General features: G+C 42.7%; 2 protein-coding genes across 6 annotated transcripts in view; both read left to right on the top strand.

Annotated features, from left to right (window-relative positions):
• ATE1 (arginyltransferase 1) overlaps positions 1-25,828 on the top strand; it is a 233,826-nt gene that overhangs the window by 164,087 nt on the left and 43,911 nt on the right. The window lies entirely within an intron of this gene.
• The window catches only part of FGFR2 (fibroblast growth factor receptor 2), a 79,235-nt gene that overhangs the window by 40,131 nt on the left and 13,276 nt on the right, over positions 1-25,828 (top strand). For 3 of the 5 annotated variants that reach the window (XM_079312623.1, XM_079312626.1, XM_079312625.1), the window contains 5 exons: positions 9,714-9,904; positions 12,826-12,970; positions 15,113-15,309; positions 22,591-22,742; positions 25,367-25,488. In XM_079312623.1, the coding sequence (XP_079168749.1) occupies positions 9,714-9,904; positions 12,826-12,970; positions 15,113-15,309; positions 22,591-22,742; positions 25,367-25,488 (807 nt within the window). Of the gene's footprint in view, positions 1-9,713; positions 9,905-11,091; positions 11,240-12,825; positions 12,971-15,112; positions 15,317-22,590; positions 22,743-25,366; positions 25,489-25,828 lie in introns of all 5 variants that reach the window. The other 2 variants (XM_079312624.1, XM_079312622.1) reach the window with 2 other exon arrangements.

Below are 25,828 nucleotides of genomic sequence, written 5' to 3'. Positions count from 1 at the left end.
AATAAAGAAAAAAGTCACAGAGTATTAGTGTTGCTCTCCTGTCCTCTCTCTGCCCTGCAGAGCAGAGTGTGACCTGACATCCAGAGGTGGCTGTGATTTACACCTTTGCAGGATTTTAGGACATTATGTCATCTTTGGATTGCTACTGTTCCCCTGGTGCAGCTTCCACAGCTGTTGTTCCACTTAAATATAAAAAAGCACATTAAAAATCAGAATTTGGTAAATAATTTTGAATATTGAACTGCTCTGTCAATTTATGATACTCAGTTCATTTTATTCAGATTTCTCTTTAAAAGGTAGCATGACTATGTTAAAATTTTTGATTTTTCATGAAAGTAAAACACTGATACAGTCAGAACTTTGGCAAAGGGAAGAACTCAACATGACAATGTATTAGTTGGAATAAAGTAATTTATCATTTTTACAAGATGCTTATAAAATCCAAAATTATAAATACTTTTAGAGGGCTTTTAATCTCCTTTACAAATAAGGTGATCAAAGCATCAGTTGTTTGTATATTCTGCATTTATAGTGAATCTCCATGCATTCATTAGTGTTTATACCTGCAGCACAGTTTCTGCTATTCAATTGGATTATGTGCATTACTGAGCACCATCATTTCACTGCAGCAGTTGCTTTCCTTTGATATTTGTGCACTTTGGGTGTTTGTGAGCATACCTGTGTCTGTATTTGACTATTCCAGCAAATGGGTTTTATTGCCCCAACTGCTTCTGAGTGACATTTTCTCAGAAAGCAGCTCTGGCACCTGCTGCTCAGCCAGAGGCTGGTGGTGGTTCTGCTGTCTCTGCTTCCTAGGAAACTCTCCATTTATGCTGAAGGGAAGGAAAATGGGGTGCAGGAATATTGTGGATTATCCCCAGCAGGCAACCAAGCCCCCACACAACTCCTGCTTACTCCTCACCATGAGATGGGGGAGAGAATCAGAAAGGCAGAACTGAGGACTCCTGGGCTGAGATAAGAACAGTTTAAATATCATGGTAATAATGAAAAAAAAAAACAAACCAAAAACGGACAGGTCCTTGACTGAGTGTGAGAGTTGCAATAACCAAACCATCAGTGTGTTCTCAGCATTATTGTCATCCTTAATCCAGACAGGGTACTGTACCAGTGCTAGGAACAAAATCACCTACCCCAGCCAGAGCCAGGAGAAGAGCTGTAAAAAATTAACAAATCAGCTTTGTAGTTCTGGAGCACCAAGTTTGTGTCCAAGCATGGCCAGGCTGTGAATGCTGTTGCATCTTGTGAAATTTGCTTGGATTTACCCAAATTACTGGAAATACAATGGCAAATATGTATAATCAGGGTCTTCCAATCTCCTTCAGCATCTGGTCCAGCTTTCAGAAGAGTGGACTGTGTGTTGCAGAATGCAGTGTGGAGCTGATGGGGGGATGTCTCCAAACTTCATCCCCAGGGAGGAGGAGCCCAAAGGGCTGACAGAGAAATGTCATGAGGCTGAGCCAGGACTGTCCAGCCCTCAAATTCTGGGTGCTGGAGCTTCTTTTCTGCCCTGAGACCTGCACAATCAGTATGGTTAGTCAGCTGCTGCTTGGCTGTGTCTGGCAGGGAGCTGGGGAAGGGTGAATTCCACAGTGCTTCCAATAATTTCACACCTGCATTGCTCAATAGAGCAAGTGTGCTGTGTAAGAAAAAGAGGGGAGAACATAGAAATGTAACTGCTTTTAAAGCTTTACATAATCTTTTCCATTTTACTTTAAAGGCAGAGCTGTTTTCAGGGAAGGAAATTTGGCTGGTGAGAAACATGTAGTTGGGTCACAATAGGAGCAGAAATAAAAACTCCCCCCATGTGCTTTATGGCATCACTGGGTGCACTGGTGAGTTAAAGCCACTGCAGCTGGGAGAGGACATCATCCCTGTGGGAGGGATGCTGTTTGCCAGGCATGCAGTAAACCTTTGGCAGAGCTGCTGGAGAGCCCATTCCAGTGATGCTGGACCCACCATTGTCTCTGGGTATTATACAGCAGCTGAGTGCTGGGAGCTGTGCACAGTACAAAGGATGATATCTCTGGGTGTAAAAATTAATGCAGTCTCTGGGAACAGCCAGAACAATAAAATTTTACCACTTGTCTGTGAGATGTCACAAGCTGTTTTTCATATTCTCTTGTAGCCTTTTTCTTTTAGAGTACACTGAAAAGAATATCAATGAAAATTGTAGCCTCTCATTGTTCTGTTTCCCATAATTTTTTCACACTAAAAAAAGGCCTCTCCACCCTTTGTTCAGACATGTATGAAGCATTTGCTTATGCATGCACTGTGTGAGGGACACTGCAAGGGAGCTCCAAGATTAGTGCTGTACAACTCTTGCTGCTGTGACTTTTTCTGCTTCTTGGGGCTGATGAAACCCACGCTGTCAGCCTGACAATAGTTCTTTGCTTTTAAGGACAAACTGGTCTTAAAAACCCTGTTGATAATTTCATGTTTTAAAACAAGAGCATTCATGTTTCCTGCCTTAGCCTCAGGCTTGCTGGATATTCCTGTCTCTTTTAACCCTCAGATATATGTGTGATTTGCAAGGACAGCTTTTAATTAGGTTCAATTCTGATTTTTCCTTTTTTTTTGTACTGCTTTTATTGGCATCAATAGGCTTTGTATCAAGCCAAACAGTCAGTCTTGCTTGCTGTGTTTTCCCCATCTTGCTACCCTCTGTAAAGGTGTGCAGAGATGGATTTTTAGCTAAAATGCAGATAGGACAGAGAGCTGAAGCTCTGCTGTAGAGCTATCCAAGGAGACAGATGGGATAACATCAGTGGCAGCTTCACCTGCTTGGAAAACAGTGCCATTACTTAAAATTAGAGGTGAAGGTGGTGTAGCCAAGGACAAAGAGTTTGAATACAGCTGCTTAACTTCTGTAAGGATTTTTAAAAGGCACTGTCTCTTACTTGGCTGGCCTTGGGTGAGTAGAAGGGTTTGAGTGTCTCAAGGAGGTTGGATGGAGTGGCAGAGGCTTTGCTGTGGACGGCAAAATATGTGACAGAACTTTAATCTTTAACATTAAAATTCTTGAATAGTGTTCAAATGTTTAGTGAAAATGTCTAGTGGAAGTATTCAGTGACAGCAGGGGTGTGTGGAGTCTGGTTCCCTGCTGTCCTGCTCTGTGCTGACTGCTGGTACTGCCCAAAAACCAGAGCAGAGCTGGGTGGTGGGACACAGTTGTTGGCAAGGATGGAGTGAGAGGTGCAACAGCAGCAAGAAGTGCCTCAGATTTGTGTAAAAGGCTTCTAAATTAAAGGACAAAGGGAGCTTAGATGATGGTGATGGAGGTTGGTCCCTGTGCTAGGTTCACTGGAGCTCCAGCTGCAGCGATGCCCCTTGGAGCTCTGGCCACCAAAATGATTTCTGCAAGTGGTGTTGGGCCAGTAGGAAATGCTGCACATGGAGACTGCTGCTGTACTGGAACATGGAGCAGCATGGAGCATTTGTTGGCTAGTGCCTGCTGGTTAAAAGATGCCAAAATTTGTGAGGTGTGATATGATCAGCACTGGTAATGCTGGTCTGATCCATAATCTGTTCTGCAAGTCTGCCTGAGAGGCTCCTGTTCTTTATCAAGTGCTCTTGCCAGGGATGGTCTTTATCTCTTACTGGTTTGTGACAGTGCTGTTAATCCTTCCAGCCTTCAAGCATCTTGTGATTTTACAGAGTTAGGGAAAAGAGCATCATCCCTAACTTGCTGTGGGCTCTACCTTGGCATGTATAAATTACCCAGGAAGGGATGATTGGAGGGGTTTGTGTGTATGTATGTCTGTTTAAATAGAACATGACAGTTCAGCAGCACTTCTGAATTGGCCATAAACAGCATGCAGTGCTTCATCTTGTGCAGAGAGAAACCCAGACTGATGTGCAGCTGGTGGAGGCTGCTCAGCTCCTGGCTCACAGGCGTGTGACATTCATTAGTGGAGATGCTCTGCCTGCACCTGCTGGGCTCTTCCTGATCTTCTGAAAGAGCAGCCAGCTCAGCCTTCCTCCTCCACACCACAGAGCAAGCAGTGGAGTGCTCTGCTTCCAGGATTTCAGAGAAAACTGGTTCCTCTAAGCAATTCCCCTAAGCAATTTTGGCTCATAAAGAGCTCCCTTGAAAGACCTTGAAGGAAATTTCTTTGAAGGAAATTCCTCCTGGCATCTGGGGGCTGGCATCTCTTTGGTTGGGCCCCTCCTGTACCTCTCCACCTTGGGCTGTGGAGTGCAAGTGTGGTTCCAAACAGGGTCCTTTGTAGCAACTTGGATAATGCTGGATTTACAGAGAAAGCCAAGTTGCAACTCCTCATGCTGGAGCTGTCCCTGGAACTCACCTCAGAAAGGCTCTCTAATTCAGAGAACAATAATTAATGCAGCCTCTGAGCACTTTCTTGGGTGTAGGTGGGAGCTTTCATGAAGGATGGCAATCCTTGTGTTTCTCCTTGAAAACTGGTTCCTTTGCAGCCAGCTGGCACAGGAGAGAAACCTGAAACTCATTGCTCACTGAACAGTAGGGGTTTAAAAATCTTACTATCTTTCTTTTAATGGTGATGAACAGATGGGTGACCCAGAGAGGGGTGACACTGCTGGAGAGGGCTCTGAGTGACCCAGAGAGGGGTGACACTGTTGGAGAGGGCTCTGAGTGACCCAGAGAGGGGTGACACTGCTGGAGAGGGCTCTGAGTGACCCATAGAGGGGTGACACTGCTGGAGAGGGCTCTGAGTGTCCCAGAGAGGGGTGACACTGCTGGCTTCTCACTCTGTGGTGTCTGTGTGTCACTTGGTGGCACAAGGGATGTGTCAGGTGGCTTTACATCCATCTGTAAAGTGTCTCCCAAGGGATGCCCGGGTGTGATGGGTTCATTCAGGGACAGGGCTGTGCTCCTTCTGAGATCTCCTGGGTTGGGTAGATGGCTCTGTGGAAATGGTGAGGAAATGCTGCTCGTTGAAGATAAAGCACAGGGGAGGAATGGTGGTGAATTTTTTTGAGGCTTGCAAGTCAATCTTAGAGGTTTACAATATGAGGCCAAAGCCAGTGCAAGAGGCTGTGATTGCAGTCTGGCCTAAAATGCTGTAGGATGCTTTTGAGACCCATAATTTACAGCATAATTAGCATCTTCCAAAATAACAGATGTTGCAGATCTGAAGGAATGTGGTTGGGAGTGGAGGGTGTTTGCTCCAGACAGTGTCCAGGCTGCTGCTGAATATTGCCCAAGCTTGGAGTCAGGCAAAAAAATCAATTAGAGCTGAGGGTGCTGTGCTGACCAGGGCAAGGGGAGAGGAGGGTATGGCAGGTCTGTGTTTCCAGTCGATGCAGTGACAGCTGGAATTTCTTCATTTCTCATTTAGTGATGACTGAAGCACAGAAGCTCTACCAGGGGCTGTTGATGCAGAGCTGGTGCTCAGAGGCACCATTTGAGGAGTCCCTCTGCAGCTGCTCAGTGGCAGCTGTCAAGATGAGTCCTTAGAAGTCAGTAACACTTCAAAACTGCAATTAAAGGCTCTGATAAATGTGTCTAGCTAAAAATTAGGTAATTTTTTTCCTCCCTCTCTTCCCTTCTTAATTGAGGATCTCTCCATTGTCCCCAGAACTCATGCTTGGTCTTGCATTTGTTATTAAGCTTTTATTTCTCTAGCCCACACTTGAATCACACATTTGCAAGGAGAGGAAACAAGCACACTGAAAAGCAGAAAATAAGAGTAGTTCTCATTCTCTTTTCTCTCAATGGATCGGATGCCTTTTGCAAAGCCCATTGAGTTCCATTGAGTTTTCCCCCTGACTTCAATGGGCTTTGGCTTTTAGCTCCCCTGAAAGGTCCTGAGCTATGTGTGCTGGGGTGGCAAGGAGGCTTGGAGAGACAATTCCCAGAGCTCTTCCCAGCCAGGTTGCTAAGGAGATTTGGCCTGGCCAGGCCCCTGGAGCTCCCCCTTTCCGGGGCTGCTGTCTGCTGTCCCTGCCAAGGCTCTCTGGTGGCAGCAGTGCCACAGTCCCTCCCCACTGGCTCTGACAGCAGCAATTCCTGCCCTGCCTCTCCCCTCTGCTCCCCATGGAGCATCCTCCCTCCCCATGGCTGCTCCATGCTGCTCAGGGCTGCAGTGATGATGGGGTTGTGTTTTCTGCTCTCCCTTGGCTGTGAGTGTTGGGGCATCTTCACCCCATTGGAGCATCCCATCCCACTTTCTCTCCTCTCTCCTTTCTCCAGAAAAAAAAAAAAATAGAAATAAAGCCAAGGGTAGGGTAGAGATGTAGGAATCCTCTAAGGGCTTGAATTCCTCAAAGGGCCAGCTCTCAGGATTCCTGGTGAGGTGTGTAAGCTCTTGTAGTCATTCCCAGTAGCAGGACAGGCTTCCACCATCTCCAGGGGTTCTGCAGTGCTTCCATTGTGCCAGTTTTTTAGAACTTGGAATTTTCCATCTTACTGGATTCTTTGTAGTTTTATCTCTCAGAGGGAGGTATTTTGAAGTTTTAACATTAACAGGCTAAATGAGTTTCCTCTTGCCTTTTGGGCAAGGTCTCTTTGTCAGTCATCCCTTCAGATAGTGACTGTTTGTCCACAGATAAGGCAGCAGAAATGCTCAAGCCCTGGGCACTTTTATGGTGGTGTAAAATTTAGGTGCTTGTGGCCTTGAATCTGATATTCCTCATGTGAGCAAACATTTTGACTCTTGTCTTTTGTAGATAACTGGTTCCTCAGAAGGGGATGATGTTGGTTTTTTATCTAAACTGGGGTCTGTCTCAGGGTGGGATGAAGCATGTTGGGGTGATTTTCTGTATTAGAGCATATGTTTTTGACTTGATTTTATAACAAATTATATCAGCAGTGAGGTTGTAGCACTGAAATTTCAGTGTTCAAGCAGCAGAGATTTATTTCTCAAGGTGGTTCTTCAGTATTAATGAACAGGAGGAATAGTGAAGTCAGGCTCCAGAGCTATGAGATTTGTTGCCAGCTTGTATTGTATGAAAATATTGTATAAATAACTAGAGATGTATATGGTCACTATGTTTTAGTGATGATTCTGATTATAATTATTAGGTAATGATAATTCACCAGCCTTTAAAAATCTTTTAAAGGAAACTTTGACTCCTTTGCTGCTGTTCAATAAAAAAGAACACGCTGTTTCCATTTAATATTAGTGCAGCTAGTGGTTTGAGTGATGATATCTGCTTACAAATGTACAGCTTGTATTTTAAATGCTGAATAGTGATGTGAGATTTATGAATATGGCTTTGACAGTACCTGTGCTTAATAGAGTCCTTAGATGTGTGTGAGTTTGCAGAGTAGGATAACCTCATGATTTTTTTGGATATCCTGAAATGAGTATTTCCAAGGAAATGTGCTGCACAAAATTAAGCTTGGTCATTGGTAATTAGTGGAAGTTTCTTTGTAGTTATTTTCCCCAATTCTGAGTGTATTTTGTGTGCTCTCTGGAGCCTGGGTTTGCCATGAAGCCCTGCTGGTTTTGCATGGTGATTTTTTTTTTTGTTCTCCTCTGCTGTTTGCCTGTGTGGGCACAGGACTGCTCCCCTCTGCTGAAATTAAGGAGTTGGTGGACACTGATCATGGGTGGGAGGGCAACCAAAGTTTATTTTTAACACATTTGCCTTTAGAAAAGAAATTTCACAAACAGCCATACATATATACTCATCCATATGTACACACTTCAGTTTTTTATAAATTAAATTGGGGACCAAGAGTGTGAGAACTCTGCTTTTACTCCTTTGCTTTGCCTTCTCTTTTTTTGATAGAGGAAATGCTTGACAGTCATCAATAAAAGATTAAATCATTGATGGCTATCGTGATAAACTAAACACATCTCGTGTGTGGATGCTGGCATAGTAGGAACTTTTCCAAGATGTTTCAGGCCTCATTCTCTGGTTTGTTAAAGGGCAGAGAATAAGGTCACAAAGGAAATCAAACCCTGATGTGGAGAAATGAAACATGAGGCCTACTGACTTCTAAAAAACATTTTAAATAACATTCTCTAAGGTTTCATTTTATACTGAAGGCAGCTGTAATAAGTTTTGGAAGATGGTGTAAGGTTTCTATTAAAGAGAGATTTTTGCTTGCTGTTTTTGTACCCAAATGAAGGAATGAGGGAGATGGAATTAGAGCTTATTTAGTATAAGGTGAGAAACTAAAAGTTCTCTCCAGAACTGTAAAATAATAATTTATATGTTCTATTGCGATTTACAAATTAAAAAATATGAAACTATTCCTAGATCTTTGAAAATGACACACATAGCAATGGAATAATTTAGTAACTGCAATGCAAATGCACTTTTGCCACAAGTAAAATAAGACTGCTGCTTTGTAGTGTGCTGCCAGCATAGCCTCAGTGAATAAATTCCCAGTAGATGTTTGCTGCATGCCAAATATATTGGAGTGTATAAAAGATCCCATTGTTCAATGGCATCATTATTTGCTATTATACTCACAATGTTTGCTTGTGAAACAATTTATTGGAGACAAGTATGCTTAAGAAGGAACGCTTGGTTTGAAATTCAGCTGATTTGGCTTGCAATGTCAGAGCTTTTATAGTATATAGCCTCCAAAAAATAAATATTTAGGTCTGCTGTTTTTTACTTATCTTTGAAAGAATTCCTGGAGCAGGAGAGAATGGGGAGCTGAGGGTGGGGATGGCCAGTGAGCATTTCACTTCTGATGCATAGAATTGTTTAGGTTGGAAAAACTCTCTAAAATCACTGAGTCCAGCCATTAACCCAGCACTGCCAAGGCCTCCAATAGATCAGGTCCCCAGGTGTCACATCTACACACAAAGCTTTTAGATGCCCTCCCTGGGCAGCCTGTTCCAAAGCTGGGCAACCCTTTTGGAGAGGGAATTTTCCCTGATATCCAACTAAACCTCCACTGGCACAACCTGAGGCCATTTCCTCTCATCCTTGTCACCTGTGAGAACAGCCTGACTCCCACCTGGCTAAAACCTCCTGTCAGGGAGTTGTAGAGAGTGAGAAGGTCCCTCCTGAACCTCCTTTTCTCCAGGCTAAACAACCCCAATTCCCTCAGCTGCTCCCCATGAGAGGCTGACTGAAAACGTGTGAGAAATGCTTATGCACGGGCATAGATTAGAAGCTGGATAGGCTCACATTAAATACACTTCATCTTTCCAGAGAACTGAGAATGAAGCAGTTTCTGTTGCTGTGTCTGGGTGAAGCAGAGCACTGGTGGGGGTGGCACTGATTAGAGCATTTTAGGAGGTTGAGCTGCCTGGTCTGTGCATCCTGCTACTACTACTTTTTGAGAAATTGCTACTACACTGCTGCTACTTTTGAGAACTTTAGTTTATTTTAACACGTTTTTTAAAATTAATCAATAACATTCTTAATGTGTGGAGGTTTAGTCGAATCAAGATATTTTAGAGCTCAGAGGTAACTTTATTACGGTAGCTCAAAAAAAAAAAAAACAAAAAACACCAAGAGGAGATATTTTACCTAAGTAAGGCTGAGTGAAACCGTGGCAAATGAATGAAGTGTTTAAGCAGGGCTCCCCCTCCCCCCAAATGGTTATTCTCTAAATTGCAAGTGTAGCGCTCGAGCCGCCTCCTTTGAGCGGCGGGTTCGTTCCGTCCGTGGCCGCGGCGTTCTTTGGCAGCAGCCAGCCAGCAGGCACACGGGGCTGGTTATCTGCCCTCACTTGCAGATTTCTTGGCAGCCCTGCTGATCTGTGCATCTCTTTTCTCTCCCCTTCCCCTGCCCCGCCGCAGAGCGCTCCCCGCACCGGCCCATCCTGCAGGCAGGGCTCCCCGCCAACGCCTCGGCCGTGGTCGGGGGCGATGCTGAGTTTGTCTGCAAGGTGTACAGCGATGCCCAGCCCCACATCCAGTGGATCAAGCACGTGGAGAGGAACGGCAGCAAGTACGGGCCCGACGGGCTGCCCTATCTGCAGGTGTTAAAGGTGAGGCTTCCCGGTGCCTGTTGTGCTTTGGGCTGTAGGAGAGTTGTGAAAAGGATTGTGCAACATAGTGATGGACCAGGAAAAGAGAGAGAGAGCTTTATTTAAAGCAAAACTACACTTTATATAGGGTAGGACGTGAAAAACAGAATAGAAAAGGTTCATTGGTCCAAGAAGGCAACACCTCTTTGAAAACATGCTTTCTGCAAAATATCACAGACATTCACATGGCTCTCATGCACCCGGCAGGTGCATGATCATTGTTATAATTTCTTGTCCTTGGGAATGCTGAGAAAGGCAAGGATTCAAGGCTGCTTTTTCCCTTGTTCCCAGCAGTATCCAACGGCAGATGCTGGCAGCGGTGATGCCTTCTTTGGAGTGTGGCTCTAAATTTATTTGGTGTGAATCCAAGGGTTTCAAGGTCTGAACTTGTTTTGAGAGTGGAAATGTTTATGTTACAAATGAAATGATGAGTTAGATAAACATTTGCTTGTCTGAATGCTAACTAGGCAGCTTATAGACACTGTTTTGCTCCTTTTTACTTCCATAAAAAGTCCTTTTTATCTGAATGTTTCAGGCATGACTTGTTCAGAAAAAACTGAAAATCCTTCTAAAGAACATCACTGACATTTTTGTACGGGTAAAAAGCATCCAAAACATACCTGGGACAATCTACCCCATTTCTTTCATGTTTCTTCAGCCTCTTGATTTCAAAGTAACATGGCAGCTGCTGCCAAAATCTTGCTGGAGGACTGGTCTGTCTGGATGCTGAGCCTGCAGAGATGTCTGGTTTGGAGCAGTGTATTGGTACTGTCAATCCTGCCAGTTTGGAGCAAGCCTGGCCAGGGAAACTGGTGTTTTCCCAGCTGGATGGCATTGCCAAAACCCTGACAGGCAGGACAGCCAGCTCTGTATCTGCTTGTCCCATGCAGTACCTGCCTAGGTGGATTCTTTTTCCCCCACGCTGCTGTTTTCTAACTCCTCGTGTGATGCTTCGGATGTAAGAGAACCAAACAACAACCAAAAGGACAAAAAAACCAAAACCCAACAAATTCCAACCCCAAACTCTTCAATGTTTAGAGGCTGTTGTGGAATGTTCTGGTGACATGTTGGTGGTGGGACCATAGACAGATTGGTGTCCATTCTGGGCAGCAGTGACGTTGTTCTCCTGTGTTATTGGTCTATTCTAGCACTCGGGGATAAATAGTTCCAATGCTGAAGTGCTGACACTGTACAATGTGACAGAGGCGGACGCTGGAGAATATATTTGTAAGGTCTCCAATTATATAGGGGAGGCCAACCAGTCTGCCTGGCTCTCTGTTCTGCCAAGTGCACAAGGTAACAATGTTTTTTAAAGCAAGCTGGAAAAAATGGTGCTTTGGGAGACTGCAGGCAGCTTGTAGGATCCTCTCTGGCCTTGGTGGTATATGTGGAATCCTCCTTTGGTGATGCAGCTGCTGTTGCACCAGCAGCCATGGAAAAATTCCCACAATATTCTCTGTGTACCAGAAGCACTGCTCTGGTTTCTGGTGCTGATCTTTATTCTCTCTTTGGTGTCTTTGTGTCTGTGTGTGTGTGTCCCCAGTTTTGTTGTTCATTCTGGATACTCTGCATTTCACACAGAGGGTACTCACTGGATAGTGTAATTACAGCCCAGCAGTGTGTATTTATATATACACCTAGGTGTGTATATACATGACCTGATCACATAAATACTCACTGGAGCATAAATCAGGCCAGTTTAGTCACTTAAAATTCCCACCTCACCTGTGACTGTGCAGGTGGGAGGGTTTTTCCAGGTCTTACTCACCCATTGCTGAGTTTTACTCAGCAGTAACAATAAAGACAGGCAATGTGTGACTACAGCCCACAACTAAATTTGCCTCAAAATGGTCCAATAAAAAGGTATTTATTCCCTGGTGGTGTGTTTCAAAGTAACATTTTTGAATGGAACAGAGATCAAAAGTAGAAAACATTAATTACTCTTAACCCACATCACTGAGACCTTGATGTCCTGGTGCCCATCTTGGGGCATCTGGAAGTTCCATCTTCTGAGATTTACTCCATTTGTAGGAATTTGGATAATCACTGATACTTGGGTTGGTGTCAAGACAATAAGTCTGGAAGATGACCAGTAAAAAATGCAAAACTTGCAGAGTTTTTTCCCCCCTCAACCTTTAAGATGTAGAAAAATAAATTTTATTTCTACCTCCTGGTTCTCAAATCTTTTTGAAATCTTTTTGAAATCTTTTCTCTCCTACCTGTGAGAGCCACAACTGATCAAGATCTCTGGTTTTTGAGCAAGAGTTGGGATACTTCCCGCTGTGCTTCTAAGCAAACCACCAAATATTATCAAATATGAGATTTGGTAACTTGTCACAATGTACAGTAGTAGTTACTACTCAGAAGTGTAGTGCAGTGGGTGATGTATAGTCTGAGACAGCTGCTGAGTTGTCTTTTGGAGCAGAATTCACCCTTCTTTAAAAATAATTTTAGAGTATGCTTTTTATGGTAAATTCTTTCCTCTGAAACAAGTATCTACAAGTGAAGGATCCCACATTCTGTCCTACTTCATTTTCTCTTTGTTTCTCTTTCAACTTTCTCTTCTTATAAAAGAAGAAGAAGGAAAAACAACAACAACAACAAAAAAGATTTGTGGGTGAATTTTTCCATGTCTTTTGATTGCATGCATGTTTAGGTGGTGAGTTTAGGCCTGGTGAAGGGTGTTGATTACTTTCTGAGGTGAGCTGGGACCTGTTGGTAAACACCTTTTGGATGAGGGATTGTGGATGGGGAAGGAGCTTTGCATTTCTCCACCTCTGCCTTTACCAAGTGCAAAGCCCCGTGGCTCCATCTCCCTATCCACAAGAAAATTCTCTCAGTGTCTAGCTTTTTCTCTTGCTTCCCTCTTGTTTTTTTTTTAGGCTGCCGGTGTTAACACCACGGACAAAGAGATTGAGGTTCTCTATATACGGAATGTAACTTTTGAGGATGCTGGGGAGTATACATGCTTGGCGGGTAATTCTATTGGGATATCCTTTCACACTGCATGGTTGACAGTTCTGCCAGGTATACACTGCTCTCTTTCTGTGGTTTTTCCTCTTTTTGTTTCCCCTCCCCTTGTTGATTGCTGCAGAATTAGCACAGCTTCTGTCTCAAAAAAAAAAAAAAAAAAAAAGCATTTTTACAATGATTTTGGTTTCTAAGCGCAGTTGTCTCAAGCCAGTGAGTTGTTCTGTCGTGTATTTGCAACTCCAAAAAAACCAAACAGCAACAGCAACATCAAAAAAGGGAATGGAGTGTGTGGCTATTGCACTGAATTGGTTTTACATCATCAGAAATGCTAAGGAGCTGCATTTCCTTAGCACTTCAATGAGACAACTGAAAATCAGCCTGCAAATCATTGTAAACTTTTTCAAGAGAATGAAATTCAGTTCGTTAGGAAATTTGGAAATAATTTGGCCATCGTTATGTACTGGCTCATTAAAATACCTGAGCAGTTCAGTGTACTTCAATTCACTTTTGCCTATCATGCAAATCTCTCATGGAAATTCCAGTTTCAATGCCAGAGGATGGTGTACAGAAGCAGTGCCTTCCATATCTTGGGAATCAGCTCCGTGCATCTTTAAACATTGCATGCTCTAAGGGAACAAGTAGTCATTTGCTTTTACTGCAAAGCATGTCTTGCTGTTCTGGGGTTGATGATGTTTCTGTCCTTAAAAGAAACAAACATCAATGTGCTTTATTGCCTGAAAATTATTATCAGCTGTTAGAAGACGTAACTGTAGTTGGTTTTGACTTTAGTCAAATTGACTCATTTATAACTGTTGGCAGCTGCCTCAGGAGTTCCTTTGGAAAAAAAAAACCATGAACCACCTGAGGTTTGCTGGGTCATCTTGTGCTTAACATTTATTAATTGTTAATCCTAAGTGAGAGGTACAAAACTTGCATGTGCCTATTGCTGGTGTGGGAGTTAAACCTTCCCACTGTCTGCAGATAATTCCTTACCTTTTATTGAAATAAATATATTTCAATATATTTGAATAATTATTCAAACAAGGCAGCTTTATTCCATCTCACTCTGAGCCTGTGAGGTGTCACCAAGCAGGCAGAGCAGTGCTTGTCTAGAGCTTGCTTCTGCTGGCAGTGTTTGCATTTTGCAAGTGCTTGAACAGCATTTTTTTCTTTTTTTAACCAATTTTCTTGAACAAAGTATTTTTATAAGCCTGGAAAGGCACAAGAAAATTTCGACTTGAAGTGTGCATTGCTTGCAGAGTGACTGCTGATGGCTGTGGAATGCTGTTTACCCGGGGGTGAATCCCAGATAAGGGACTAGGGACACTGTTTGCACATAGAACTGTCTTGAAGATAGCTTCAAAATTGTTTCAATCAGAGCAACAGCTCTGTAGAACCACTCCCTCCAAAATCTAATCTCATAGGCCAGTGACCACTGATGAGGTTACTTGAAAGGCCACAGTCCTCATGGAAGAGGGCTTGTTAATGAATGTGTTGCTAGCAATCAGTTTTTCACTCCAATTGTGCTTTTTAATCTGGCTCTGGGCTCCTCAAAGGACCCAGGGGAGTTGGGCACCCAGCATGAAGCACAGCTGGTTAAGCAGCTGGACAGCCAGGTCCTTGAAAACCTTTTGAAACCCCTGAACTGAGTTTATAGACATGATGGGGGACTGATTCATCCTCCCTTCCCTCTGTATTTTGAGATCCTACTGAAAATTTTGAATTAACAGGCAGACTCAAGCCCAAACATTTATTTGCAAATTTAGACACTTTTTGTTCAGGCTTGCTAATTCACAGTTTTACCTTTAGATGTGCTTTTGAGTGGCTCACAAGAATTGCAGTATTTCTAAAGTTTGACTCAAGTCAACAAAATGAATCTGAGCCTAATTGATACAATTTTTTCTTCCCTCTAAAATGACCCTTGATGCAATATTTCAATGTATATGTATGTGCCTACCTAGGCAGACATGTATATGTTTGTGTGTGTATACACAGATGCACAAGGTCACACCCAGTACAAACTGAGAAATCAAAGCAGTAATCTAGAAAAAAGAATTACTCTCAGATTGCAAGATGCCCAAAACACTCAGTGTTCTGAATATCACACCCGACTTGGTTCTATTTTACCATTCCTGCGCCCGCTCTGCGTGCTCACCCTGTGACATGATTGTTCCCTCCTGAAACCTTCCCATCCAGCTCCTGAGAAAGAGAAGGAATACCCAGCCTCTCCAGACTACCTGGAAATAGCCATTTACTGCATAGGGGTGTTCCTGATTGCCTGTATGGTGCTGATAGTGGTCGTGTGCCGCATGAAGAACACCACCAAGAAGCCGGATTTCAGCAGCCAGCCCGCCGTCCACAAGCTGACCAAGAGAATCCCCCTGCGCAGACAGGTAACAGAAAGTAGATAAAGAGTCTCAAAAAATTTGTTTTTTACCCACCCAACTAAGCCAGCACACCCTTCTGCTGAGAGTTTTGGGAAGGGAGGTGGGATTAGTGGATTAAACCAGGTCGCGGTAGGGGTGGGATGGAGGAAACGTCTTTGCACAGTGATGGGTTAAATCAGGAAATCAGGGCAGGGCTGTAGGGAGGGGAGAAATGTAAAAACTGAAATGTGTGCTGTGTTAGCACTCTGTAGATGGGGAGGAAAAAAAAAGTATTTCAGGTATTTTGGGGTCTGATCCCACAGCTTGTTGGAGTCAATGGGAAAAATGTTACTGCCTTAATGGGCTTTGGAGCAGAATCCTATTTAATTGTATATTTATGGTGGTTCTAAGGTGATTATTATTGTGGTAACTAGGTACCAGATACAGAGAGGTATTTTTCAGGAAGACTTTTGAGGACCAAGGGGAGGGAGTTTCATAGCCAGGCATCCAGAAAACACCCCAAAATAGAAAAAAGACTGTAGTAAAGTAAAAATAGGGGAGATACTAAATCAGATCTTGGACAGCTTGATTAATATAATGATGCTTTTGAGCAAGAAACAAAAGCAAGTGCCAGATTTACAATGCACACAACAGCATCACATGAAATATATTTTACAATTGTTTGTGGCTGGCAATGAGCATTTCTGGAGAGGGCAATGCCACGAGCAACAAAGCAGCTGAACAAGTAACAGAACTTTGGCTTTATCACAAGCCACCACTTGCCAGAACAGCCTCCAATCCCACACATTGACCTCTCCTGAAGGACCTGTGGTGTTTTAGAAGCTGGAGTTTAATAGGTTTTGATTTGGTCTTGAAGCCAGACCTCTGCACCCCCAGGTTTCAGCTCTGCAGGATGGGGGTGTGTTGGAATCTGAGGCTGTGGTTCACCCCAGCAGCCAAAAAAATGCTGTCTAGGGGGGTTGGATCCAGGGAATTGGGATAGGAGGCTTCACTTTGTGTCCATCTGCACCACGAGTCAGTGGTGCAGGATTTCTACAGATTTGTTTTTACAGCCTGTCTTGAATATTGTCACTGTCAGAGTAACACATGGACCTTAAAGGTTTTTCAGTGTGGGTAAGTGTTTGAAATGAGATGCACACAGGGTGAGAGGTTCTGAGCAGCATTACATTTTTCTGGACCCTTGTGTCAAGGTTTCTGAATTTCCTTGGTTAAAAATACCAGGGAGTAGAATTCCTCTGAATTCAGTATTTTACAGAATCTTGAGGTGAGGCACCTGAACTTTTTTCAATCTGAAAGATCTTGAGCAAACAAACATTAATTCTTATTTTTTCTGACTTTCTTTGCCACTTTGTTTTTTCTCCTTTTTTTTTTTTTTTATTTTTTTTAATTTTTTTTTTTTATTTTTTTTAATTTTATGATTTTACTCATTTGTTCAAGTTAGCACTGGACAAAGAGCAACTTTTCACTCTGAGTGTGTCAGAAGGAGTGATGAGAAGCCCTCAGCTCAATTCACACATCTCTTTGGCTAGAATTCTGTGCAGCCTTCTGGACAAAGAAAGTCTTTCAGATGTTGTGTGCTTAGCCAGAAAGATACACATCAGCTGCTTAGATAGGAGACATTTATTAGATTTCTGCCCGAATATAAAAGCCTAATGACTCAGAGATAAGCTGATGGTATAAAAATACCTAAGGTTTGGTGTGAGCTCAGTTGTGTCAGCTGGAAATGGTTCCTTGGGGAGAAAAGTGTTATTTCATTGTGTGTGACAGCAGTGCCAACCACTGCCCTCAGCTTAGCTATTTATCCTTAAATGATGCAATATGGACCTTCTCCAAAGCTATTGTTTTCACAGAGGAAAAAAACTGTCTCACAACATGTTTGTCACGTTGGGTTTTATCAATTTATATCAGTATTTTCACATTTTTTTAGCCAAAATGGCATTTTGCTTTTAAAACTGGGAATACTTTTTTTAAAAAAAAATATTTATATTTGAAAGTGCAAATGTTGTTTCAACCCCTAAGCAAAAATCCCACTACTCCCAATTGTTCCTGGTACTGTTTTGTTGGCAGTTGCTCATTGAAGGTCTCTCTGCTTTTGTGTCTGCATGGAAGAAAATGTATTACAGTAAACATTGTGAAATCTGTATTTCTGGTGGGATGGTTTCACTGGTCAGTTTGCAAAGGCAGGATGAGAGCAGCAGTCCCTAAAGGTTTACTTGTGAATATTCCTTAATTTTTCAGTGATAATCTCCTTGGTGCTGAGGCTGCAGCAGCTCTTTAGTTTCTGCATCTTTTAAAGCTGGTTTTGGGTTTCAGGGCTGTTGTCACAAGTGAAGAATTGAAAAATAATCCAGATGTTTTATTTGAAGGGCGTTTCTGGATCATTCAGCCCTGTTTTATTGTGCCACCAAGCTCACTTTTGTTTCAGTTTATTTGTATTTCAGAGGATTGCATTTGAACTTGGTGGGGTTTTGTCACTAAACCTTTATTTTTCTGTGGATCACAGAAATTCTCTCTTTGTGCTGTGTGTGGGAGGGAGCAAGATGCTCATGGCAGGTAGGCTGAGAGAATGAGGCAGGGATCCAGGGCTGGGTGATGGGATTTGTTGGAATTCCAGAGAAATGAGGCCACAGATTGGGAAATTCTTGATATTGTTTTCAAAGCTCTTCTGCTGCTGGGTCAGGGTCCCTGAGGATCTGGGTTGGAAAATAATCCTGGTTCACAGAGAGACATTTGCACAGCTCTGATGCCATCTTGTCTAAGCAGGAGAAGAGTCTTGCTGAGTAACATATGGTTTGCTTTGGATCCTCCTGCACTCTTTAGCTTGAGCTACCTCAGGATTTTATCATTCCCCACCCACAGGCATTTTTTTTTCCTGCCAAAATGCAGTTCTTTTCACATTTGCAGGAAGTCAGGAATTATCAGTTCCCACCCCCTCCAATCCTCATCCTCACCAGGATACTCAGTTTTCAGGTTTTTCCAGGGAAATCCAGCAGGCAGCTCCTCTTTTCATCAAAGCAGTTTAAGTGTTACCCATGGTCTGAGTGGAGGTACCAGCTTGAGAGGGAAGGGATGAAGAATTTGTGGGATTGAGAATAAAGAGAAGCCTTCAATAGGATGTACAGCTGTTCTGTAGAACCTTTATTTTAAAAGAACCTTTATTTTAAATTATAATTGAGGCAGACAAAAAGGCAGTCCCATCTCTTGTGGCTTGCTCAAAGTCAAGTACAAATGTTTGTCATCACTAAAGGTTTTTGTTAGGGCTGTCACAGTCAATCTGTCAAATTTGGACCCCCTCAACATGTGTGTGCCTTAAATAGGAAGCAATGATCCTTTTTATGCTGAGTGTTTAAAATACACTCCTATTAATTCATGTATTTTGTTGTGGAGTCTAATGCTTCATAAAGATATTGTGGGTGTTCACCCAGCAGAATAGTTCAAAATGATAATTCAATAATTCAAAATTATGTTGGCAGAAAAAAAAGAACAGTGATCAGGAAAAAGGAAAATAATGTAGTATTTAATGTACTCTTGAGCAATAAAATGATGATTTTTTAGAAGAATAGGCTATGAAGTACAAAGATTAATATACAACTGTCAGTTGTTATTGTTGAATGGAATTTACCTTAAGTATTTATTTTATTTTTTTCTTTATGCTTGGATTTTTCTATATGGAAACCTCTGTCTTGTCTAGTGGTACTTATTGGATGTTATTTTATGTATAAATGTTTCCAAATGAGTGCTTCTCATGAAGGGGTGGTACTTGTGTTTTAAATGTCAGCACTTAACATTAGGATTACTCACTTTTGTGCTGTGCATTTAACCTTGTCTTTTCCTGCATCTGGTCACTCACATGGGCTGTTTCTACCAGCAGCTAACAGCATTATTTACTAATTATAATATACAAATATCCATATGATTTCAAATTAACTTTTGCAGCAGAGCCTTCAGAAAGGCTGACAGTTATAGGAAATCACTGCTAAAATGTCCCAGCATGAGTGCCAGACCTGACAGATCTAGGCTCCAGGACATGGTATGAATTATCAGTGGAGGAAAACACCCTTCATAATCAATTACAGACAATTACACACTGCTCTGCAGCTGATTTTGCCACATGGCATTTGAAGATTCCAGCAAAGATTTGTTTGTTTTAAATGCTCCACTGCTTAGAAATGCTTGCAGAGCATTAACTGAGAGCTGATTAAACACAGTCTGCTGGCCAGAGGAAGAAAATGGAGTTAAAATAGGGATATATTCATGCACTGATGTGTGAGGTTTGGGTGCAGTGGGCTTTTTCTCCCACTTTTTTTCTTTTTCTCTTTTTTCTTGAGTGCAGATATGGAGCTAAAGGGCTATTTGAGGCTGGTGCTGTTTTACTGACCTGCTAAAAGCACAAAGGAAACACACAAGGAATATTTTCTGAATATTTTCTGCCTTCCTGTTGAGGTTAACATGTACCATCATGGTTCTTTCAGTGCTCTGCTCAACTCAAGCTGACTTTCACCTTTCTTTCTTTAATTAAACACTCAAAACACCTCCCTAGTGCAGTGTCATCATATAAAGCAGGGTGTCAGGGCAATGAGTGAGCCCCCACAATGTTTAATTCACCTGTATCAGGTGAACCTGCATGGTGAGGGGTTGAAGAGCTGAGCTGCATGTGGCAAGCTGGAAAAAAGGGAAAAAAAAAACATGGAAAACTGCCACTTAAATATAGATTAAAGCTGACCATGTCTACTGACCTTGGAATTGGTAGGATTTTCCTCAGTCTTTTATAGTGGGTTCTAAGGTAGTGAAAAAGTGATGCCTGGGGGAGGAGATCAAAGGTTAATTCTTTCTTATTGCAGGAAAGGTGAGAGGCCATTTCAAAACAGAAAATCTCCCCCAACCACAGGCCAGGCTGGGCTGGCTTCATCTTTTCTGGAGCAGATTTTCATAGCCCTTGAGCTCCTGTAACTGCTTGTACTGCTCCAGTTAATCAATCAGGAGAATATTCCCTGGGAGTACAGTCCATTTGTCTTCTCCCAGGCACAGAGGAGTTCCTCTGGATTTCTCATCAGTCCCATCCATGTTAATGCACCTCCAGTATCTCTGGCCCATCACACAGTTCTGCTGTGAAGTAAACATGTGGAGTAGTGTTAAAAGGGAAACTGGCAGAGCCTTTAATCTGCTTTTTTTCTATACATTATTGCTATTTAAGCTCTGTGTTTAAAATGCATCACCAGAGTATTTCATTTATTGCAAGTTTATATTTATAGGATTTACCCAGGCTGAGGCTGCTCAATGGTGAGTGTAAAAACTAGTGAAAAGATGAAACTCTGAAGAGATCCAGACAGTCTAGTACAATTATTGTATTCATTAAAAAAAACAAGAACTCAGAATTCTATACCATTTCTGATACTTAAGGTATCTAAATTTGTAGTTTTACTTCTGTGCCTGTCATTTGAAAACAATGAGTGTAATGGCAAAGACAGGCATAGAAATAAAGGGAATGTTAATCAATAAAGAATGTAAGAATCAAGACTTGAAGAAAGATCTTGGTAGAATGACTGGAGAACAGTAAGTAGATTTTGGAAATACAGAGGAAGTGCTCATAGAGTATTGATAGGTTTGTGGTGAGAGATGAAAAAGTGGAAGCCAGAAATAACAGAAAAGTGGAATTCAGGAAAGCAGGTTTGGGGGCAGAGGAGCTGCCACATGGAAGATTTGCTCATTTGCACATTTCTTGGTGCTGAGCTGGTTCATGTCATGAAGCATCATTTTCAAACTGTAGTGAAATAATAAAAAAGAAAAAAAAAGAGAAAAAAGCAGATGAGATTCCAGCCCTGATTCTCCTGCTGTTGGGTCCAGCAGGTGAGTTCCCCTCTGCAGGCTGGGCCATGGCAGCATCTCTCTCCCAGGACTCCAGGATTCACTCACTGGTTTATTTACAGCTCCATAGTCTGCCTTAGTAGCACTTCTCTGTTTGTATCCCAAACTGGATTTATTTTCCTAGAGGAATGTGCCAGGTACTTATATTTACTGAAAGTAAACACTAACATTCATGATGATGGGATGAATGAGGTGAAGTCCACCTTTCTTTTTTGAATGAAAAAGTGTTTGTGCAGTTTCACTCTCTTTCCATGGACACACATCCTGTGTGCAGGAGCTGTTTCTGATATCAGGAAAGGTCTGTCAGCTGCAGATCTAGTTATCAAGATTAAATTTTTGATAGAAATCCTTAACATTTTCTTCCTTGTGAATCCTCTTTCCATTCTTAACCTCTGGTTTTAAAAAGATTCAGTTTTTAGTCTGAGATTTGTGGAGGCTTGAGGAAGGAGCCTTACAGAAGATCCACACCAAAACAGACTTTGTTATGTGGAGGAGCAGCTGCCTCCTCTTTCAAAACATTTATCAATAAATTCCTGTGGTGCTCTAAGGAAGATATCAGGGCTGGTGAGAAATCACACTGCAAAGTTTCAATACTGAGTTATTTTTAGGACCTCTTCCCCACATTTCCTGTAGAGTCTTCAGCTCAGAACGTGGTTAATTGAAAACTGAAGTGTTGTGATAGCTTTTTGATGCTTTCAGTATTGAGTACTTGGAAAACAGAAAGTGTTGGAATCATATTGGCTGGAAAAGACCTTTAGGATTGTTGAGTCCAAGTGTAAGCCCTGCCAAGGCCACCACTGAACCATGTCCCACATGCCACATGTGCACATATTTTAAATCCCTCTGAGGTTGGTGATTCCACCACTGCCCTGGGCAGCCTGACAGTCCATCCATCCACTAAGAACAGGAGCTGTTCTTGACATCCAACCCAAACCTCCCCTGGAGGCCATTTACTCCTGTGCTGTTGCTTTTCCTTGGGAGAAGAGGTGGAGCCCCATCTGGGTGTGCTGATTTGGGAAAACACAGGATGACATGGACAATGAGTGGAAGAAGAGAAGTTATTGATCACCTGCTCGTGGTATAAGCTGCCCACTTGGATATCAGAGTAGTGATGTAAATAAGTTTGTGTAAAAAAAAACTTACTATGATAAACAAAATACCTTCTGAGGGAATGAATTTAAAACTTGTGTGGTTTTTGATTTTTGGGACAGACTGACAGCCATTGGAGTGAGTATTGTGCTTACAGAGGAGGCTAAATGTGAGAACAGAGCATCAGAATCAAGACTGTAGATTCAACCACATCCTAATACCAAAGTTCTGAGCTGGCTTGGTATCAGTTGCTGGGACAGTTTTCAGATTTTGGGCCAAGATTACATCTCCATCTCTTTTTTTCTCTTGTTGCATCTTGCATTGCAACCACAGGTGTCGGCCGACTCCAGCTCCTCCATGAACTCCAACACGCCCCTGGTGAGGATCACCACCCGCCTCTCCTCCACTGCTGATGCCCCCATGCTGGCAGGAGTCTCAGAGTATGAGCTGCCAGAAGACCCAAAGTGGGAGTTCCCAAGAGATAAGTACGTGGTTTGCTTCCCCTGATACCATTTGTGCATGTCTGAATAACAAACTGCACAGGAGGATGAACATCTCTGCTCTTGTCTCCCAGGGTTTCTCTCTGGTTTAAAGAGAAATCTCAGTTACCTGAAGCTGCTCTGAAGATCAAGATTCAGTTCAATTGTCTGAAATCAGTTTGGTTAAATAGAAACTAAATTTCTTCTGCCTGCAGTCCTGATTATAATTTCAGATTTCTTGCAGGTTTTCAGGTGCTCTGCTGAAATGTAGCTCCTCTGTTAGGAAATGAATTAGGAAAATTCAGTGTGATCTAGACTGGGAAAAATATCCACATGCAAGCATTGTGGAAGGACAATGGTGATTTCCCCAATCAGTACCTCAGAACATTAAACCATGTTTCTTAGTTGACTTTTTAATTGACTAATATTTAAAAAAACAGGTAATACAATATGTAGGAGATAGAGAAAATCTAAATTATGCTATTGGACAATATTTTCTTTCTGTCATCTCTGGGTAGGATTTGGTGTTGAGTTTGTATTGACATATATTAATGGAGATTATTCTTTTTAATTAAGGGAACATTTTACATATTGGGTGCATGTATGTGCAATTTCTGTGGCTTAAAAGTGTTGGGTTTCAAGCAAAGCATATTGAATTTGATATATTCAAATTCATGTGGCTGTATAATATTTTCTTCAAAGTCTGTTGACTAACATGCAGAATGATGGATAATATAATTAAAACTGTAACCATATTGCTTGATATAAAAAAGATATGCAAAAGAGAGATAATGTTAACACAGGTAGAACCATGATTATTTATCAGAATTAGTGCTAGCTTTAGCAAGTCTTTAGGTGGCTTTGAGAAAATAACACCTTTTATCATGGACAGTTCTCTTTGGAAGTTCAGGGTTCTAACTTTTGAATAGATGAGCTGTTATTTTGATCCTTCTGATAACTGTTCTGGAAATTCTTTGATTGGTTTAGCTGAAAACTGGAGTACGAGGCTGTAATTGCCACCTGCAGCACTCTGGCCAACAGTGGGGGCCTGTCTGTGTGCTGCTGTCAGCCCATGGCCTGGGGGGATTCACTAAATGGGGAAAATTTTAGAGTTTGCTAAACATTTAAACCCAGTGTTCAGCACAAATGTAGGTGGAGCAGATTTGCAATGAAAGGAGGCTATTTAGAGGCAGTTCATTAGGCTGGGGGGCAGCAGGCACACAATGAGGGGTTTGTTACTTTGGTCCTAGCAGGGCAATAGCACATAAATTAACCAGTTTCCAATGCAAATGTTTGTTCTCTGCCAAAAGCCTAAATTCAGTTTTGGTTCTGGAGAAAATGCAGGGTGACCTCAGCAGAGCATGTGCTGCCCTTCAGTCTTTGCACCTTTTAAAAACTTGCATTTGCTTTAGAAACCAATCCAAAGAGCTGGAGGAATTCTCCTCAAGGCAGAGCCCACATGTGGCAGGTTGAGCTGGCTGCCCTCAGAGGAGCCACCCCAATTCTGTCCCATGCCCAAGCAGACAAGCAGGGCTTCAAATCACTAAGCAGGGCTTCAAATCACTCAACCCTCCTCTAACATTCCTGCTGATGGTGTGACAGCCTCTCCCTGGACTTCAGGGTGGGAGGCAGGTGTCCATGCTTTTAAGAATGAGTCTCTACATCTGTGGTATCTGTGAAATCCTCCTGCTGACCATGGACAGTCAAGTCCTTAAGAATTTGTTTATAAAAATGTTTGTCTGAATCTGGCCCCTATGTTGGATAACATTATCAGCATCACACTCATGAGCATCCTGCCTGATTCCTGCCCCAGCACTGCTGCTGGATGTCACATCTCTTGCAAGTAAAGGAGCCTGGCTCTGGCCCTTAAGCATTTAGGCTGGAATCAAGAAGATTTTGCACACAGGCTTTCAAATGTCTTTTTTACTCAATCTCTTTCTCCTCCTGAAGCTGAGATTGTCATCTCTCTGTCTGTTAGATCTGAGCAAGTTTTGCAACCAGGAATATTCTCCACAAAATGCATTCTGCAGAGCCCACTTAGTGACTGCTGCTTTTGGGAGGGTTTGATGGTGGTACTGTGATTACAGCCCAATTTGTTTGTTCCATCTCTGCTTCCCCTCTCTGAGCAGAGCCTGGGCTCTGGGGGCAGGAGGCACCTTCTGCTCCCCTCAGCCAGGATTTCTGTGGCTGCAAAGAGTTTGCAAGAAACAGCTGGACCCTCTGTGGCTGCAGCTTTACTCTCATCTCCTTGGGGTCAGTGTGCAAAGATGACCAGTGGGGTTGCAGTGATAAAAGCTCCCCTCTTTCTGGCTGCTCCCTAATTCCAGCCATGCCCTGATGCTCTTTGGAAGCTCTGCCCCCCTCCACACTGCATCTCCCCACAAGCCTTGAGCAGAGCTTGCAAAGCTGGGTTTAGTGCTGATGTGCCTTTCTGAGATGCTCATTGCACCATCCCTAAGGAAATAAACCCTGGTGTGCACAAAACCCAACGCACACCCCGGCCCTTATTGGTTCCATATGATATAAACACCCCGTGCTGCAACAAGTCGTTGAAAGGTTTTTATATTTAGCCCTGGAATTTCACTGGCTCCACCAGATGCTGTGTGCTGATCTGCTGTTTGCTCCTCCAGGCTGACTCTGGGCAAGCCCCTGGGAGAAGGCTGCTTTGGGCAAGTGGTCATGGCTGAGGCCGTGGGCATTGACAAGGACAGGCCAAAAGAGGCAGTGACCGTGGCAGTGAAGATGTTGAAAGGTAAGAAAATGGGGTGATTAGGGATCAGAAGGGGTGATATGGCAGCTCTCAGGCACAGAATTTCCCTTTGTGGCATCTGAGCTCTGTCATCGTTGTGGGGTGGGTCAAAGAGCACATAGCTGACCCCAGCCTTCAGCAGTTCCCTGTAAATCTGCTCCCCTGACAGCCTGTTTATCTTGGGCAGCCAGGATTGGGGAGCCAGGAGATGTATTAGCATCGTGTGGGTCTCTCTGCTTTCAGTTTATTTCATGTCAGAGGCTGTCCCTGTGTAGATCCCAGCCCATTCAGTCCAGGTGGTTGGTGCTTATTTATTTTGAATTTAATTGTGAGGTTAGTTTGC

This window comes from Erithacus rubecula (genome assembly GCF_903797595.1).
Source record: "Erithacus rubecula genome assembly, chromosome: 9".
Classification (NCBI taxonomy): Eukaryota; Metazoa; Chordata; class Aves; order Passeriformes; family Muscicapidae; genus Erithacus; species Erithacus rubecula.
The sequence above is the reverse complement of the archived record's forward strand: the minus strand, read 5'-3'. Positions and strand labels throughout refer to the sequence as shown.